This window comes from Petromyzon marinus, chromosome 79, assembly GCF_048934315.1.
Source record: "Petromyzon marinus isolate PM22_M1 ecotype Great Lakes invasive population chromosome 79, UKy_Petmar_22M1.pri1.0, whole genome shotgun sequence".
NCBI lineage: Eukaryota > Metazoa > Chordata > Hyperoartia > Petromyzontiformes > Petromyzontidae > Petromyzon > Petromyzon marinus.
The window spans coordinates 21,983,114-22,003,075 of record NC_133745.1 but is presented as its reverse complement, the minus strand read 5'-3'; the positions used below and the strand labels follow the sequence as shown (position 1 = coordinate 22,003,075).

At 49.7% G+C, this 19,962-nt stretch overlaps 2 protein-coding genes across 7 annotated transcripts in view; one reads left to right on the top strand and one right to left on the bottom strand.

Moving 5' to 3' along the window:
• LOC116937457 (uncharacterized) overlaps positions 1-2,684 on the bottom strand; it is a 28,301-nt gene extending 25,617 nt beyond the window's left edge. For all 6 annotated transcript variants that reach the window (XM_076057009.1, XM_076057011.1, XM_076057012.1 and 3 more), the window contains exon 1: positions 2,385-2,684. In XM_076057009.1, coding sequence (XP_075913124.1) covers positions 2,385-2,539 — 155 coding nt within the window. In that variant the 5' untranslated portion in view covers positions 2,540-2,684. The remainder of the gene's footprint in view (positions 1-2,384) is intronic.
• Positions 2,685-4,920: 2,236 nt separating this feature from the next.
• On the top strand, positions 4,921-17,898 carry LOC142907514 (uncharacterized). Its single transcript, XM_076057104.1, has 3 exons — positions 4,921-6,013; positions 9,914-10,153; positions 16,127-17,898. Exons 2-3 carry the CDS (start codon positions 9,916-9,918, stop codon positions 17,896-17,898), a joined length of 2,010 nt encoding a protein of 669 aa, XP_075913219.1. The 5' UTR covers positions 4,921-6,013; positions 9,914-9,915.
• The last annotated feature ends 2,064 nt before the right edge of the window (positions 17,899-19,962 follow it).

The window sequence follows — 19,962 nt, the reverse complement described above, 5'->3', positions numbered from 1 at the left end:
AGATACAGACACACACACACCCCCACACAGACAGCGCGCTAACCACTACACTACCGCTCCCCCCACACACACACACACACAGATACACACAGTCTAACACACACACAGATACACAGACACACACACACAGATACACAGTCACACACACAGACAGAACCACACAGACACACACACAGCGCGCTAACCACTACACTACCGCTCCCCCCACACACACAGACACACACACATACAAATACACACACAGACACACACACAGTCACACACACCCACACAGACAGCGCGCTAACCACTACACTACACTGCGTTACGCTTCCACATGCGCGGGTCACGTGACAGATATGACGTCACAGCTCACTTGCCGTGCAAAATTTTGTTGCATTATTGAGCTCCCCCCCTCCAATAAAAAACTAAACATGTATTTTTATAATGTTTGCATGGTGTACAGTCTGGAAAGTAGCCACATGGCAAATTTCAAGTTTGTTGCACGTTGGGAAGTAGGCTAAACATTTTGAACAGACACGAAATCACAACTGTGCCTTTTATATAAAATGGAGATTAGGGGCGTTTCTATTGTTTAATAATTGAGTCGCACCCATTCTGTATATTAATATAATTAATAGTATAATACGTGTATATTATAAACTATATGTGTATATTATATTTACACATGTCTATATACTATTACATATAATACATACGTGTATCTTATATACTATTATATACACACTTGTATAACATTATAAACATTTTATTTAAGGCTCCTCTCACACACTCGACGTTAGCGAGTCGACTCTAACACCACTGTTATAATAATGATTGCAATAAAATTAGCGGCGTTCATTTAGTTAATGATCTACAACACATTTTACATTTGTATTGTTTTAAAATTTTTAGCTTCCATCTCGCGTTTCCAGTCAAGGCCCAGGCTTATCAGGGAGCTTAGCTTACAAAATAGATTCCATATTCTACACACATAATTATACACATCATTATATACATGTACTACCTATATGCTTTAATACATTATATAGAAATCTATACTTTAATAAATATTATAAATGTTATTTTAGTTTCCATCTCGCGTTTCCAGTCAAGGCCCAGGCTTATCAGGGAGCTTAGCTTACAAAATAGATTCCATATTCTACACACATATAATTATACATATCATTATATACATGTACTACCTATATGCTTTAATACATTATATACAAATGTATACTTTAATAAATATTACAAATGTTATTTTAGTTTCCATCTCGCGTTTCCAGTCAAGGCCCAGGCTTATCAGGGACCTTACCTTACGAAATAGATTCCATATTATACACACATATAATTATACATATCATTATATACATGTACTACCTATATGCTTTAATACATTATATACAAATGTATAATTTAATAAATATTATAAATGTTATTTTAGTTTCCATCTCGCGTTTCCAGTCAAGGCCCAGGCTTATAAGGGACCTAGCGCACAAGATATATCCCATATTACACACAATTGTACTTACATATGATTATACACATATTGTATATGTTTATACATATTACATATAAACATATATAATACATTATTATAACATTTATTTACAAGGCTGCCGATGGACCTAACACACATTTTCCTTATACACAATTATACATATTAATATTAGATACATTGTATAAATGATTATACACATTACATAATATACACATGTATCATACAGAATTTATAGAGTATTATTATTAATTTTGTTTCCTTTACGAGTTTCCAGCCAAGGCCTAGGCTGTGGAAGGGGCCTAAGCGCGCGAAATCGATTCCTACGTGAGCGAGTTCACCGGGAATCGAATCGACCCAACCACTAACTTTTTAACAAACAAAATAAAACATTTCCTCGCCCTAACTCATCAAACGCTTTTGCGGCCGAGGTTTCATCGCAATCGCCTCGGAAACCCACACTCACAAACACCCCTCATCTTTAACCAACCGTTTAAAAAACACAACAAATCGTTCATTCCGCATCGATTCCACATCCGTTAGACGTACGAGTCGTCGGAATCGATTGCGTCTGGTCCCCGAGGCCTACTTCAAATGGAGGCGCCGCGCTACGAACCCGGCCAACAACAACCACCGCTGACGCCGGTCCGAACCGGTTACCTGGGCCTCCCCTAGGTCGACTCGGCCTCAAACGAGTAACTGCCGTTGCAGTGCAGCGAACCATCGCTAAGCTTTCCCGAGGGGAAAGAAGACAAAGGCGGCCGGGCGTGGTGCTGGATACCCAGGCCTTTACGTGCAGCTGCTGCTGCTCGCTAACAGCACTCGCCCCCCGCCGCGCAAGTCTGCTACAGGCTACACGGGGGTGGTGGTAGTGGGGGGCCTTTGTCTCCCGAGGCCTACTAACCTAATGGCAGCCTGAGCTTCGTCCTCGCTGGGCATGTGGACGAAGGCGTAGTCTTTGATTTTCTCGCACTCGATCACGGCGCCGAACTTCTCGAACAGCTCCTGCAGCGTCTCGCTCGTCGCCTGCGAGGGCACGTTGCCGATGAAGATCTTCATGGCTGCTGTGGTTGTTGTTGTTTTAAAGTTGTGTTGGTGGTAGAGCCGCGTTCTCTGCGCGCGCGAGGGGTGATGAAGGCGCGAGACGCTTCTTACAAAATGGCCGTTCGGCTTCGTAGGGGGGAGGGGGCGGGGGGGAGCGGTGTGAAGGGGGAGGGGTTAGAGAGGGAGGGGGAGGGGTTAGAGGGGGAGGGGTTAGAGAAGGGGGATGGGTTAGAGAGGGGGGGAGCGGTGTGAAGGGGGAGGGGTTAGAGAAGGGGGATGGGTTAGAGAGGGGGGGAGGGGTTAGAGAGGGGGGGGAGGGGTTATAGAGGGGGGAGGGGTTAGGGAGGGGGGAGCGGTGTGAAGGGGGAGGGGTTAGGGAAGGGGGGAGGGGTTAGAGAAGGGGTTAGAGAAGGGGGAGGGGTTAGGGAGGGGGGAGTGGTGTGAAGGGGAGGGGTTAGGGAGGGGTTAGGTAGGGGTTAGGGAGGGGTTAGAGAGGGGGGAGGGGTTAGGGAGGGGGGAGGGGTTAGAGAGGGGGGAGAGGTTAGGGAGGGGTTAGGGAGAGGGAGGGGTTTGGGAGGGGGAGGGGTTAGGGAGGGGGGAGGGGTTAGGGAGGGGGAGGAGTTTGGGAGGGGTTAGGGAGGGGGAGGGGTTAGAGAGGGGGAGGGGTTAGGGAGGGGGAGGGGTTAGGAAGGGGGGAGGGGTTAGGGAGGGGTTAGGGAGGGGTTAGGAAGGGGGGAGGGGTTAGGGAGGGGTTAGGGAGGGGGGAGGGGTTAGAGAGGGGGGAGAGGTTAGGGAGGGGTTAGGGAGAGGGAGGGGTTTGGGAGGGGGAGGGGTTAGGGAGGGGGGAGGGGTTAGGGAGGGGGAGGAGTTTGGGAGGGGAGAGGGGTTAGGGAGGGGGAAGGATTAGGGAGGGGGAGGGGTTAGGGAGGGGGAGGAGTTTGGGAGGGGTTAGGGAGGGGGAGGGGTTAGAGAGGGGGAGGGGTTAGGGAGGGGTTAGGAAGGGGGGAGGGGTTAGGGAGGGGTTAGGGAGGGGGGGGTTAGGAAGGGGGGAGGGGTTAGGGAGGGGGAGGGGTTAGGGAGGATGGAAGGGTTGGGGGGAGGGGTTGGGGAGAGGGGAGGGGTTAGGGAGGGGGAGGGGTTAGGGAGGGGGGAGGGGTTAGGGAGGATGAAAGGGTTGGGGGGAGGGGTTGGGGAGAGGGGAGGGGTTAGGGAGGGGGAGGGGTTAGGGAGGGGTGAGTGGAGGTTGGAAGGGTTGGGGGGAGGGGTTGGGGAGAGGGGCGGGGTGGGTCACCCCCTGCCCCACCCCGCCCCTCCTTTCCGGTCAATCCGGTTAAACCTCTGACTGTGGAGGTAGCCGATTTGGAACATTCCTAACAGCACTTGCCCCTAGAGGTCGGCTTGGGCTATACCGGGGAGCTTTGTCTGTGTGTGTTATGGACGCTGCTACTCGCTAACAGCACTTGCCCCTAGAGGTCGGCTCAGGCTATACCGGGGAGCTTTGTCTGTGTGTGTTATGGGCGCTGCTTCTCGCTAACAGCACTTGCCCCTAGAGGTCGGCTCAGGCTATAAGGGGGAGCTTTGTCTGTGTGTGTGTTATAGGTGCTGCTACTCGCTAACAGCACTTGCCCCTAGAGGTCGGTGAAGGCTATACGGGGGAGCTTTGTCTGTGTGTGTTATAGGTGCTGCTACTCGCTAACAGCACTTGCCCCTAGAGGTCGGCTCAGGCTATAAGGGGGAGCTTTGTCTGTGTGTGGGTTATAGGCGCTGCTACTCGCTAACAGCACTTGCCCCTAGAGGTCGGTGCAGGCTATAAGGGGGAGCTTTGTCTGTGTGTGATATAGGTGCTGCTACTCGCTAACAGCACTTGCCCCTAGAGGTCGGTGAAGGCTATACGGGGCAGCTTTGTCTGTGTGTGTTATGGGCGCTGCTACTCGCTAACAGCACTTGCCCCTAGAGGTCGGCTCAGGCTATAAGGGGGAGCTTTGTCTGTGTGTATTATAGGTGCTGCTACTCGCTAACAGCACTTGCCCCTAGAGGTCGGTGCAGGCTATAAGGGGGAGCTTTGTCTGTGTGTGTTATAGGTGCTGCTACTCGCTAACAGCACTTGCCCCTAGAGGTCGGTGAAGGCTATACAGGGGAGCTTTGTCTGTGTGTTATAGGCGCTGCTACTCGCTAACAGCACTTGCCCCTAATTAATAGTAAGGCTATGCGGGGGATCTTTGTCTGTGTGTGTGTGTTACGGGCACGGCACGGGTTAGAGAAGAGATGGAGTGGATGAGTGGGTGGGTGGGTGAGTGGGTGGGTGAGTGGGTGGGTGGGTGAGTGGGTGGGTGGGTGAGTGGGTGGGTGACACGGGCTAGAGAAGAGATGGAGCGATGGGTGAGTGGGTGGGTGTGTGGGTGGGTGAGTGAGTGGGTGGGTGGGTGACACGGGCTAGAGAAGAGATGGAGTGATGGGTGAGTGGCACGGGCTAGAGAAGAGATGGAGTGATGTTGTACAGGAGGACGTGGAGCTGAGTGGACTTGCCGATGAGTGGTACCAGCGGTGTCAAGATCGGCCTCTGTTGAGGAGAAGGCTCGTGAAGTACGCTGCTACTGGGCAGTGCCAGGCTAGGTGCACCGTGAGGCTACGGGGCAGTTGGAGGCAGTCGCCCTCCAACAACAGCGGAGGGCGGAGGAGCGACGCTCACAACAACGAGCGGAGCGCCGGGTGGCTAAAGCACAGCAAGTTGGCACAGTAGGGGGCACAGGTGGTGTATCAGCCAGTCATCTCAGTCAGTCGACCCGTGGCACCTGCTGGGCCTGTCCCGTGACCTCCTGCACCTAGCCTGGCACAGTAGGGGGTACAGGTGGTGTATCGACCACTCATCTCAGTCAGACAACCCATGGCACCTGCTGCGTCTGCCCCATGACCTCCTGTCAGCGAGTTTTTTGACACTTCACGTGGCCTCAAAGTGCACCTAGCCTGGCACAGGCGCTGTGGTGACGTCACCGTCACTAAGTGGTGAATGGCGGTTGTCGGTATGGGTGCTACTCGCTCACAGCACTTGCCCCTGAAGTCTGCTCAGGCTATGCGGGGGAGCTTTATCTTTGTGTGCACGTGTTGTAGGTGCTGCTACTCGCTTAACATCACTTGCCCCGAACGTATGTCAAGGCTACGCGAGGAATCTTTGGCTGTGTCTGTGTGTAGATGTTATAGGTGCTACCCACTAACAGCACTTGCCCTTGAAGTCTGCTGAGGCTACGCAGGGCACCTTTAATCGTGTCTTGCGTGGTGAGTGTGGTGTGGTGAGTAATTCCGCGGGGAATAATTGTCTTGGTATGTGTGTATATACACGTGTGTGTAATGTATAGACGTGTGTGTGTGTAGGTGTATGTGTGTCATGGCCGATGCTAAGAATAACCCTCGCCTCGAGGTGAAGGGAGTGGCTGTCGCAGTGGCTGGCAGAGGCGAGCCCTCGGACTCACTCGGCACACTCACACGGGGAGGGTAAGTTGTTCTAGCGACACCGCTAAGCCCGTGTTACATAGACCTCGTGTTACATAGACCTCGTGTTACATAGACCTCGTGTTACATAGACCTCGTGATACATAGACCTCGTGTTACATAGACCTCGTGTTACATAGACCTCGTGTTACATAGACCTCATGTTACATAGACCTCGTGTTACATAGACCCCGCTAAACCCGTGTTACATAGACCTCGTGTTACATAGACCTCGTGTTACATAGACCTCGTGTTACATAGACCTCGTGTTACATAGACCTCGTGTTACATAAACCTCGTGATACATAGACCCAGCTAAGCCCGTGTTACATAGACCTCGTGTTACATAGACCTTGCTAAGCCCGTGTTACATAGACCTCGTGTTACATAGACCTCGTGTTACACAGACCTCGTGTTACATAGACCCTGCTAAACCCGTGTTACATAGACCTCGTGTTACATAGACCCTGCTAAACCCGTGTTACAAAGACCTCGTGTTACATAGACCCTGCTAAACCCGTGTTACATAGACCTTGTGTTACATAGACCCCTGCTAAACCCGGGTTACATAGACCTCGTGTTACATAGACCTCGTGTTACATAGACCTCGTGTTACATAGACCCCTGCTAAACCCGTGTTACATAGACCTCGTGTTACATAGACCTCGTGTTACATAGACCTCGTGATACATAGACCCAGCTAAACCCGTGTTACATAGACCTCGTGTTACATACACCTCGTGTTACATTTACCTCGTGTTTTATAGACACCGCTAAAACCCGTGTTACATAGACCTCGTGTTACATAGACCCAGCTAAACCCGTGTTACATAGACCTCGTGTTACATAGACCTCGTGTTACATAGACCTCGTGATACATAGACCCAGCTAAACTCGTGTTACATAGACCTCGTGTTACATAGACCTCGTGTTACATAGACCTCGTGTTACATAGACCTCGTGTTACATAGACCTCATGGTACATAGACCCTGCTAAGCCCGTGTTACATAGACCTCGTGTTACATAGACCTCGTGTTACGTAGACCCAGCTAAACCCGTGTTACATAGACCTCGTGTTACATAGACCTCGTGTTACATAGACCTCGTGTTACATAGACCTCGTGTTACATAGACCCAGCTAAACCCGTGTTACATAGACCTCGTGTTACATAGACCCTGCTAAACCCGTGTTACAAAGACCTCGTGTTACATAGACCCTGCTAAACCCGTGTTACATAGACCTTGTGTTACATAGACCCCTGCTAAACCCGGGTTACATAGACCTCGTGTTACATAGACCTCGTGTTACATAGACCTCGTGTTACATAGACCCCTGCTAAACCCGTGTTGCATAGACCTTGTGTTACATAGACCTCGTGTTACATAGACCTCGTGTTACATAGACCCCTGCTAAACCCGGGTTACATAGACCTCGTGTTACATAGACCTCGTGTTACATAGACCTCGTGTTGCATAGACCTCGTGTTACATAGACCTCGTGTTACATAGACCTCGTGATACATAGACATCTGCTAAACCCGTGTTACATAGACCTTGTGTTACATAGACCTCGTGTTACATAGACCCCTGCTAAACCCGTGTTACATAGACCTCGTGTTACATATACCTCGTGTTACATAGACCCCTGCTAAACCCGTGTTACATAGACCTCGTGTTACATAGACCTCGTGTTACATAGACCTCGTGTTACATAGATCCTGCTAAACCCGTGTTACATAGACCTTGTGTTTTATAGACCCCTTCTAAACCCGTGTTACATAGACCTGGTGTTACATAGACCCCGCTAAGCCCGTGTTACATAGACCTCGTGTTACATAGACACCAGTAAGCCCGTGTTACATAGACCTCGTGTTACATAGACCCCACTAAACCCGTGTTACATAGACCCCGTGTTACATAGACACCGCTAAACCCGTGTTACATAGACCTCATGGTACATAGACCTCGCTAAACCCGGGTTACATCGACCTCGTGTTACATAGACCTCGTGTTACATAGACCTCGTGTTACATAGACCTCGTGTTACATAGACCTCGTGTTACATAGACCCTGCTAAACCCGGGTTACATAGACCTCGTGTTACGTAGACCCCGCTAAACCCGTGTTACATAGACCTCGTGTTACATAGACCTCGTGTTACATAGACCTCGTGTTACATAGACCTCGTGTTTTATAGACACCGCTAAACCCGTGTTACATAGACCTCGTGTTACATAGACCTCGTGTTACATAGACATCTGCTAAACCCGTGTTACATAGACCTCGTGTTACATAGACCTCGTGTTACATAGACATCTGCTAAACCCGTGTTACATAGACCTCGTGTTACATAGACATCTGCTATACCCGTGTTACATAGACCTCGTGTTACATAGGCCTCGTGTTACGTAGACCTCATGTTACATAGACACCTGCTAAACCCGTGTTACGTAGACCCCGTGTTACATAGACCCTGCTAAACCCGTGTTACATAGACCTCGTGTTCTATAGACCTCGTGTTACATAGACCTCGTGTTACAGAGACATCTGCTAAACCGATGTTACATAGACCTCGTGTTCTATAGACACCGCTAAAACCCGTGTTACATAGACCTCGTGTTACATAGACCTCGTGTTACATAGACATCTGCTAAACCCGTGTTACATAGACCTCGTGTTACATAGACCTCGTGTTACATAGACATCTGCTAAACCTGTGTTACATAGACCTCGTGTTACATAGACCCTGCTAAGCCCATGTTACATAGACCTCGTGTTACATAGACCCTGCTAAACCCGTGTTACATAGACCTCGTGTTACATAGACCTCGTGTTACATAGACCTCGTGTTACATAGACCTCGTGTTACATAGACCCCGCTAAACCCGTGTTACATAGACCTCGTGTTACATAGACCTCGTGTTACATAGACCTCATGTTACATAGACCTCGTGTTTTATAGACACCGCTAAACCCGTGTTACATAGACCTCGTGTTACATAGACCTCGTGTTACATAGACATCTGCTAAACCCGTGTTACATAGACCTCGTGTTACATAGACCTCGTGTTACATAGACATCTGCTAAACCCGTGTTACATAGACCTCGTGTTACATAGACATCTGCTATACCCGTGTTACATAGACCTCGTGTTACATAGGCCTCGTGTTACATAGACCTCATGTTACATAGACACCTGCTAAACCCGTGTTACGTAGACCCCGTGTTACATAGACCCTGCTAAACCCGTGTTACATAGACCTCGTGTTCTATAGACCTCGTGTTACATAGACCTCGTGTTACATAGACATCTGCTAAACCCATGTTACATAGACCTCGTGTTCTATAGACACCGCTAAAACCCGTGTTACATAGACCTCGTGTTACATAGACCTCGTGTTACATAGACCTCGTGTTACATAGACATCTGCTAAACCCGTGTTACATAGACCTCGTGTTACATAGACCTCGTGTTACATAGACATCTGCTAAACCTGTGTTACATAGACCTCGTGTTACATAGACCCTGCTAAGCCCGTGTTACATAGACCTCGTGTTACATAGACCCTGCTAAACCCGTGTTACACAGACCTCGTGTTACATAGACCTCGTGTTACATAGACCTCGTGTTACATAGACCTCGTGTTACATAGACCCCGCTAAAGCCGTGTTACATAGACCTCGTGTTACATAGACCTCGTGTTACATAGACCCTGCTAAGCCCGTGTTACATAGACCTCGTGATACATAGACCTCGTGTTACATAGACCCCGCTAAAGCCGTGTTACATAGACCTCGTGTTACATAGACCCCGCTAAAGCCGTGTTACATAGACCTCGTGTTACATAGACCTCGTGTTACATAGACGCCCTCCCGCCCGCCCGCCCGCCCGCTCCCCCAGGCATGTCGTCCCGGGAGCCGCGGGGCCAAGGCCTACAGATCCGCTTCATCGATGGCCTGGCCCGACGGGGCGAGACCGGGCCCGTCGGGCCGAGGCCGGGGGCCCGCCAGAGTTCAGCGGCGCCGCCGCCGCCGCCGCCGCCGCCGCCGCCGTCCTACGGGGTCAACGTGAGCATCCGCGGCGTGCGGGGCGAGGCGTGCGTGGTGCTCAGCGACGCCGAGAAGCCTGCAGTAGGCCCAGGTGAGGGCCCCCCTCTGCCCTCTCCGCCGATGAAAACAGCGGCCGCGTGCAGATGTTCAGGCGCCAGATGGGTTGGCTTGGCACGAAGGCTCGCGCGACCAATGCCATCCATATGACGGAGGTTTTATTTTTTGTGGTTTTAGGTCGCGTTAATATAAAAAAAAATGTGACGTCAAAACCGCGACCAGCCTACACAGCCGGCCGGTAAAGGGCTGTCACGTAAACTGAACGTGCCAACTCTTCACTTTAACAGCACGCGAATCTGGCCGTCGCCTGACGAAGCTGGTTGCGATTGCGGGGCGAAACGTCGTACTCGGATTGTGAATGTTGTGGCTTGGATCTCCAACGCACCGGTGTGCTGCACTGGTACACTACACTATAAACTACGCTACTATACACTACACTATACACTACGCTATACACTACTATACACTACTATACACTACACTATACACTACTATACACTACACTATACACTACTATACAATACACTATACACGACTATACACTACACTATACACTACGCTACTATACACTACACTATACACTACACGATACACTACTATACACTACACTATACACTACACTATACACGACTATACAATACACTATACACTACACTATACACTACACTATACACTACGCTACCATACACTACACTATACACTACTATACATGACACTATACACTACTATACACTACACTATACACTACTATACATTACACTATACACTACACTATATACTACACTATACACTACACTATACACTACACTATACACTACACTATCCACTACTATGCATGACACTATATACTACACTATAAACTACGCTACTATACACTACACTATACACTACACGATACACTACTATACACTACACTATACACTACGCTACTATACACAACACTATACACTACACGATACACTACTATACATTACACTATACACTACACTATATACTACACTATACACTACACTATACACTACACTACTATACACTATACACTACTATACACTACACTATACACTACACACTAGTGCTGTACTAGTGACGAATTGGCACGCTCTGTTCACGTGACAACCCTTAATAGTTGGCTGTGCCGGGTGGTGGCGGGTGTTAACGGCACATTTATATATTTAGGCGATCTAACTCCACAAAAACCTCTATTATGGACGCGTTCAGATGTTCAAGCAACAAATTGATCCCAGCTTTTGCACGGCATCAAGTACTGCATTAACCACACACAGTACTTGTACAAAAACATCCAAACAAACCTGCTCCAATAATGATTATATATCATCTTCTTGAGTTTTCTTTGAAACTAATTAGCCTACACCAGAGGTAGCAGTCTTCCTGATGGCCTAGGCACACTAGCGGTGTCTCACTACCCAGTGTCTCACTACTCAGTGTCTCACTACCCAGTGTCTCACTAGCAGTGTCTCACTACCCAGTGTCTCACCACCAGTGTCTCACTAGCAGTGTCTCACTACCCAGTGTCTCACTAGCAGTGTCTCACTACCCCGTGTCTGACTACCCAGTGTCTCACTACCCCATGTCTCACTAGCAGTGTCTCACTACCCAGTGTCTCACTACCCAGTGTCTCACTGCCCAGTGTCTCACTACCCAGTGTCTAACTAGCAGTGTCTCACTACCCAGTGTCTCACCACCCAGTGTCTCACTACCCAGTGTCTCGCTACCCAGTGTCTCACTAGCAGTGTCTCACTACCCAGTGTCTCACTAGCAGTGTCTCACTACCCAGTGTCTCACTACCCAGTGTCTCACTAGCAGTATCTCATTGCCCAGTGTCTCACTACCCAGTGTCTCATTGCCCAGTGTCTCACTACCCTGTGTCTCACTACCCAGTGTCTCACTACCCAGTGTCTCACTAGCAGTGTCTCACTGCCCAGTGTCTCACTAGCAGTGTCTCACTACTCAGTGTCTCACTAGCAGTGTCTCACTACCCAGTGTCTCACTACCCAGTGTCTCACTACCCAGTGTCTCACTAGCAGTGTCTCACTACCCAGTGTCTCACTACCAAGTGTCTCACTACCCAGTGTCTCACTACCCAGTGTCTCACTACCCTGTGTCTCACTACCCAGTGTCTCACTACCCAGTGTCTCACTACCCAGTGTCTCACTAGCGGTGTCTCACTAGCAGTGTCTCACTACCCAGTGTCTCACTACCCAGTGTCTCACTACCCAGTGTCTCACTAGCAGTGTCTCACTAGCAGTGTCTCACTACCCAGTGTCTCACTAGCAGTGTCTCACTACCCAGTGTCTCACTAGCAGTGTCTCACTACCCAGTGTCTCACTACCCAGTGTCTCACTAGCCAGTGTCTCACTACCCAGTGTCTCACTACCCAGTGTCTCACTACCCAGTGTCTCACTAGCAGTGTCTCACTACCCAGTGTCTCACTAGCCAGTGTCTCACTACCCAGTGTCTCACTACCCAGTGTCTCACTAGCAGTGTCTCACTAGCAGTGTCTCACTACCCAGTGTCTCACTAGCAGTGTCTCACTACCCAGTGTCTCACTAGCCAGTGTCTCACTACCCAGTGTCTCAATAGCCAGTGTTTCACTACCCAGTGTCTCACTAGCCAGTGTTTGACCATAGCGACCCATACAAACCCACAGATACCCGCAGAGACTCATACTCATAGAGACCCATAGAGACCCACAGAGTCCCATGCTCGTAGAGACCAATTGTAAAACTGAACACTGTTCATGTTACCCGGTCTGAGACGCCACCGAGCCACGTGGCTCTTCCATCAGAAGCAAAGTGGCCACCATAGCAGCTCAATCCAGTGGCTGACACCATCATGTGGACATTTATTGCGCCCACATTTACTCTAAAGGTGGAGGCAACAACCGGTAGCGGCAGGAGGAAAATCCAGTTACAGAGTCGCCCACGCAAGAGATAAAGGCCCTCCCCTACTCCAGGTAGCCTTCACCCGGCTGTAGGGGCAAGTGTTGTTAGTGGCGAGTGGCACCGCTGTAGGCCGGCGCTGTGGCCATGCCCGCCTGCCTTTGCCTGCCTGGTGGAGGCGATGCTTTACACGCCGGCTGTTATCCTTGGTTCTTTCGGTAAAGTCACCACCACGTAGAAGGGAAACAATAAAATAATAAAAATATAAAACAATGAAATTATTATTCTTGGTTCTTTCGGTAAAGTCACCACCGCGTAGAAGGGAAACAATAAAATGATAAAAAATATAAAACAATAAAATTATTATATTCTTAGTTTTTTCGGTAAAGTCACGTTGAAGAGAAACAACAAAATAACAAAATATATAAAACAATAAAACATTTTCACGACGTTTCGACCATAACTCAAACGGTCATCATCAGGTGTGTCGGTTTGCATAAATTTACCTTTAAAAGGTACATTTATTTATTTATAAAAAAACGTTGGCGTCACGCGCAGCGATTGGCAGTTTGCCCAGGACTAGTCCATCTATTTTTTTTTTTAAAGAGGAGGGGGGAGACGAAATTTTTTATAATGTATGCTGTCTGAAAGCCACTGTAAGCGTGAACAATCAATCAAGAACTGAAATGATTTATCAAATCTTTCCAATGATTGCTAAGATAGAATCCATCTTCTCGGTTGAAATTGTCTCTGTGCTTGTATATGTGGAAGGGAAACAATAAAATAATAAAAATATAAAACAATAAAATTATTGTAAAACAATGAAATTATTATTCTTGGTTCTTTCGGTAAAGTCACCACCGCGTAGAAGGGAAACAATAAAATGATAAAAATATAAAACAATAAAATTATTATTCTTGGTTCTTTCGGTAAAGTCACCATGTAGAAGGGAAACAATAAAATAATAAAAATATAAAAAATAAAATTATTGTAAAACAATGAAATTATTATTCTTGGTTCTTTCGGTAAAGTCACCACCGCATAGAAGGGAAACAATAAAATAAAAAAAATATAAAACCAAAAAATTATTGTAAAACAATGAAATTATTATCCTTGGTTCTTTCGGTAAAGTCACCACCGCGTTGAAGGGAAACAATACAATTATAAAAATATAAAACAATAAAATTATTGTAAAACAATACAATTATTATTCTTGGTTCTTTCGGTGAAGTCATCACGTAGAAGGGAAACAATAAAATAATAAAAATATAAAACAATAAAATTATTGTAAAACAATGAAATTATTATTCTTGGTTCTTTCGGTAAAGTCACCACGTAGAAGGGAAACAATAAAATAATAAAAATATAAAACAATAAAATTATTGTAAAACAATACAATTATTATTCTTGGTTCTTTCGGTAAAGTCACCACGTAGAAGGGATACAATAAAATAATAAAAATATAAAACAATAAAATTATTGTAAAACAATACAATTATTATTCTTGGTTCTTTCGGTGAAGTCACCACGTAGAAGGGAAACAATAAAATAATAAAAATATAAAACAATACAATTATTGTAAAACAATGAAATTATTATTCTTGGTTCTTTCGGTAAAGTCACCACCGCGTAGAAGGGAAACAATAAAATAATACAAATATAAAACAATACAATTATTGTAAAACAATAAAATTATTATTCCTGGTTCTTTCGGTAAAGTCACCACGTAGAAGGGAAACAATAAAATAATAACAAATAAAACACATTCCTGGTTCTTTCGGTAAAGTCACCACGTAGAAGGGAAACAATAAAATAATAACAAATAAAACACATTCCTGGTTCTTTCGGTAAAGTCACCACGTAGAAGGGAAACAATAAAATAATAACAAATATAAAAGAGTACAATTCTCACGACGTTTCGACTGCGGCACCAGGCAGCTATCATCGTCAGCTGGTGAAAACCACAGCAAGAAAATGTAACTCTTTATTATTTTATTGTTTCCCTTCTACGTGGTGACTTTACCGAAAGAACCAAGAATAATAATTTCATTGTTTTACAATAATTTTATTGTTTTATATTTTTATTATTTTATTGTTTCCCTTCTACGCGGTGGTGACTTTACCGAAAGAACCAAGAATAATAATTGTAATGTTTTACAATAATTTTATTGTTTTATATTTTTATTATTTTATTGTTTCCCTTCTACGCGGTGGTGACTTTACCGAAAGCTTTCAATCAAAACTCTGCCGGCTCTTCTCAATGTCACCGTAGCTGCGGCGGCACCGCTTTTATTCACAACGACCCCACCCTTTAAAACCTCAACCACTGTCATCTCAAAATACGATTCCGTAATTTGCTGCCAAAGGGCCTTGCACCAAGGCGACATGAACACACACACACACATCTAAATAAGGTGTAAGGTAAGATTGGGCACGCTGGGGGCGCTCTGGGCTCTCCTGGGATGCGGTGTCGCAAGCGGAAGGCCCTCATTGGTCCACTGCGTTCGCTCCGCGGGTAAATTCACTTTCGCCGCAAACAGCAACGACGGCGGCCATTTTAAAGGGGGCGGCGCCAAGGGGGAGGGGGGGGAGCGGCCATTTTAAAGGGGGCGGCGCCGAGGGCGGGCGGCCATTTTAAAGGGGGCGGCGCCAAGGGGGGGGAGCGGCCATTTTAAAGGGCGCGGCGCCGAGGGCGGGCGGCCATTTTAAAGGGGGCGGCACCAAGAGGGGGGGGAGCGGCCATTTTAAAGGGGGCGGCACCAAGGGGGGAGCGGCCATTTTCAAGGGGGCGGCGCCGAGGGCGGGCGGCCATTTTGAAGGGGGCGGCACCAAGGGGGGGGGGGAGGCGGCCATTTTGAAGGGTGCGGCACCAAGGGAGGTTGGGGGGCTGCCATTTTTAAGGGGGCGGCGCCAATGGGGGACGCCATTTTAAAGAGGGCGGCACCAATGGGGGATGGCCGTTTAAAAGGGGGCGGCGCTGAGGGGGGGGGGGAGGGGCGGTGGCCATTTTAAAAGGGGGCGGCGCCAGCTGGGGCGGCCATTTAAAAGGCGCGCGGTGCTGAGGGGAGGCTGCCATTTTTCAGGAGTTGGGGAATGCCCGTTCCCAGGCTCCGCCGTTGACTGGGCCCGAGGGAGCATGGATCCCCTCACCGGCCTCTACCGGACGCCGGGATCCCGGGAATTCTACCGAGCCGGCTTCGGCCGCCCGCTGGAGACCGGCCACCGGGAATTGCCGCGCGAGAAGACGACCGGGGGCCGGGAGGGGCCGACGGCGTTTTGGAACGCGAACGGCCACTCCGTCGAGAACGACCCGGGGCTCCGATTGCAGCAGCAGCAGCAGGAGCAGCAGGAGCAGCAGCAGCAGGAGCAGCAGGAGCAGCAGCAGTCGAAAGTAAGGATGATGAGGAGGAGGAGGAGGAGATCTAGGGAAGAATCGTGGAGGCGGCGTGCGTTCAATCAGGAGTCTAGGGCGGGTGAGGAGGAGGATGATGATGATGATGATGAGGAAGAGAGCAGGATTCTGTGCTCTTCAGTCTCGCGGTCTCTCGAAGGGCTCCACACGAGGGGAGCCTCCGCTGTGAGGCACGGCGGCGGCGGCGGCGGCGACGCTGACGACGACGGCCGAGGACGCGGCGAAGGCGGGAGGAGTGCGAGCAGAGGCGCCGGAGGAGTTTGTGGAGGAGTTGGAGGAGCTGTTGGAGGCGTTGGTGGATTTGGTGGAGTTGGTGGAGTTGAAGACGGTGTTCAATTTGGTGGAGTTGGAGACTTTGGTGGAGTTGGTGGATTTGGTGGAGTTGGTGGAGTTGAAGACGGTGGTGGATTTGGTGGAGTTTTAGACGTTGGTGGATTTGGTGGAGTTGATGGAGTTGGAGACGTTGGTGGAGTTGATGGAGTTGGAGACGTTGGTGGAGTTTATGGAGTTGGAGACGGTGGTGGAGTTGATGGAGTTGAAGACGGTGGTGGATTTGGAGGCGTTGGTGGATTGGGTGGATTTGGTGGAGTTGATGGAGTTGGAGACAGTGGTGGAGTTGATGGAGTTGAAGACGGTGGTGGATTTGGTGGAGTTGGTGGATTTGGTGGAGTTGGTGGAGTTGATGGAGTTGAAGACGGTGGTGGATTTGGAGGCGTTGGTGGCGTCGGAGACCCGGCGACTGCGACGCGCCGCCGGCGGCGGCCGGCGCCATCGCAGGGCTCCGTGGCGCGGCTCGTGGAGCGGTTCGGGGGCCCGGCCGCCTCCTCGCCGCGTCGCCCGCCGCCGGCCCTCCCGCTCCGGCGAACCCGGAGCCTGCCCAGCGCCGCGCCACTCTTCAACGAGCGGAGGCAGAAGAGCCTCCCGGAGGTCCAGCGGCAGGACGATCTGAGTCGGCACCAGCAGAGGTCCGACGATCATCATCATCAGCATCAGCAGCAGCAGCAGCATCATCAGCAACAGCAGCAGCAGCAGCAGCAGCGGCGGCAGCAGGAGGATCTGCATCGGCAGCGGCATTTCCGCCGCGGTCACGGAGAATGCCGCGCGTGGCGGAGCGAGGAGGAGGCGGAGGGGGTGGAGGCGGAGGAGGAGGAGGAGGAGGCAGAGGAGGCAGAGGAGGCCACGTTGGGGAGTCGACCGCTTTTTCCGCAGTGTGGGGGTCCACGCTCGGACGGCGAGGCCGGGGGCAGGAGGGGGGCGACGAGGACCCTGGGTCACGGCAGCGGGCGGGAGGAGCGGCGGGGAGAGGGGGAGGCGTGGCTGGGAGGGCACAGCGTCGGAGGTGGCCTTGGGGGAGAGGGCGCGGGCTCGAAGGTGAGAGGAGAGGCCGTTGGGACCGTGCGCTCCGCGCGCTGGTGGACTTCGTCGGCACCGCATGTAGCCGGATCGTGCTGGCCACGTGGACAGTGACGGGGCGACAAACGGTGAACACGAAATGACGCCCGAAACGAAATCCGTTTTCAGTTCGCTGCGTTTAATCCGCCCGGCGCTCTGCTATTTTCCGGAGGGAGACCGCCTCCAGCTTGCCAGCAGCAGCGTCCTGCAGGGTCCTCCTCCTCCTCATCCTCCTCATCCACAGAGGCCGATCTTGAGACAGCAACAGCAGTGGCAGCAAGAAGAAGAAGAAGAAGCAGTTCTGAAGGAATTAATTTGTGGCTCTCGATGACGACGAGTGATAGGGGTAGTGATAGGGGTAGTGATAGGGGTAGTGATAGGGGTAGTGATAGGGGGTAGTGATAGGGGTAGTGATAGGGGTAGTGATGGGGGTAGTGATAGGGGTAGTGATAGGGGTAGTGATAGGGGTAGTGATAGGGGTAGTGATAGGAGTAGTGATAGGGGTAATGATAGGGGTAATGATAGGGGTAGTGATAGGGGTAGTGATAGGGGTAGTGTTAGGGGTAGTGATAGGGTTTGGGGTAGTGATAGGGGTAGTGATAGGGGTAGTGATAGGGGTAGTGTTAGGAGTAGTGTTAGGGGTAGTGATAGGGGTAGTGATAGGGGTAGTGATAGGGGTAGTGATAGGGGTAGTGATGGGGTAGTGATAGGGGTAGTGATAGGGGTAGTGATAGGGGTAGTGATAGGGGTAGTGATAGGAGTAGTGATAGGGGTAGTGATAGGGGTAGTGATAGGGGTAGTGTTAGGGGTAGTGATAGGGGTAGTGATAGGGGTAGTGATAGGGGTAGTGATAGGGGTAGTGATAGGGGTAGTGTTAGGGGTAGTGATAGGGGTAGTGATAGGGGTAGTGATAGGGGTAGTGATAGGGGTAGTGATAGGGGTAGTGATAGGGGTAGTGTTAGGGGTAGTGATAGGGTTTGGGGTAGTGATAGGGGTAGTGATAGGGGTAGTGATAGGGGTAGTGATAGGGGTAGTGATAGGGGTAGTGATAGGGGTAGTGATAGGGGTAGTGTTAGGAGTAGTGATAGGGTTTGGGATAGTGATAGGGGTAGTGATAGGGGTAGTGTTAGGAGTAGTGATAGGGGTAGTGATAGAAGTAGTCATAGGGGTAGTGATAGGGGTAGTGATAGGGGTAGTGATAGGGGTAGTGATAGTGGTAGTGATAGGGGTAGTGATAGTGATAGGGGTAGTGATAGAGGTAGTGATAGGGGTAGTGATACGGGTAGTGATAGGGGTAGTGATAGAGGTAGTGATAGGGGTAGTGATAGGGTTTGGGGTAGTGATAGGAGTAGTGATAGGGGTAATGATAGGGGTAGTGATAGTAGTGTTAGGAGTAGTGATAGGGTTTGGGGTAGTGATAGGGGTAGTGTTAGGAGTAGTGATAAGGGTAGTGTTAGGGGTAGTGATAGGGGTTGTGATAGGGGTAGTGTTAGGAGTAGTGTTAGGGGTAGTGATAGGGTTTGGGGTAGTGATGGGGGTAGTGATGGGGGTTGTCAATTTGGCTGCTCATAGCTGAGAGGCAGGCGCAGGGAGTAGCAGCAGGAGGAGGATGATGATTGACTTGGGCAAAAGCGATGGGGGTTGTCCTGAAGCGGGCTGTGATGGTGACTCTGACTGGCTTCATGAGCCGCAGTGGAAGTTCGATTCCAGTGAAGGGGGGAGCGGAGACGGGACGTAGGGATGATAACGCGACAATTTGAGTTCCTTCCGTTGTTATAAAACATCGGAGGTCGGGAGACAAAGGCGGCCGGGCGTGGGGGAGGGGGGCGTGGGTCTCCACACAGCACCCACCCCACGCGCTCTGCTGGTCTCCATAAGGTGCACCTACCTGCTAACAGCACTTGCCCCTACAGCCTGTGAGAGGCTACCCGGGGGATCTTTGTCTGTGTGCGTGTGTTATAGATGCTGCTATTCGCTGCTAAAAGCACTTGCCCCTACAGCCTGTTAGAGGCTACCCGGGGGACCTTTGTCTGTGTGTGTGTTATAGATGCTGCTACTCGCTACTAAAAGCACTTGCCCCTACAGCCAGTTAGAGGCTACCCGGGGGACCTTTGTCTGTGTGTTATAGATGCTGCTACT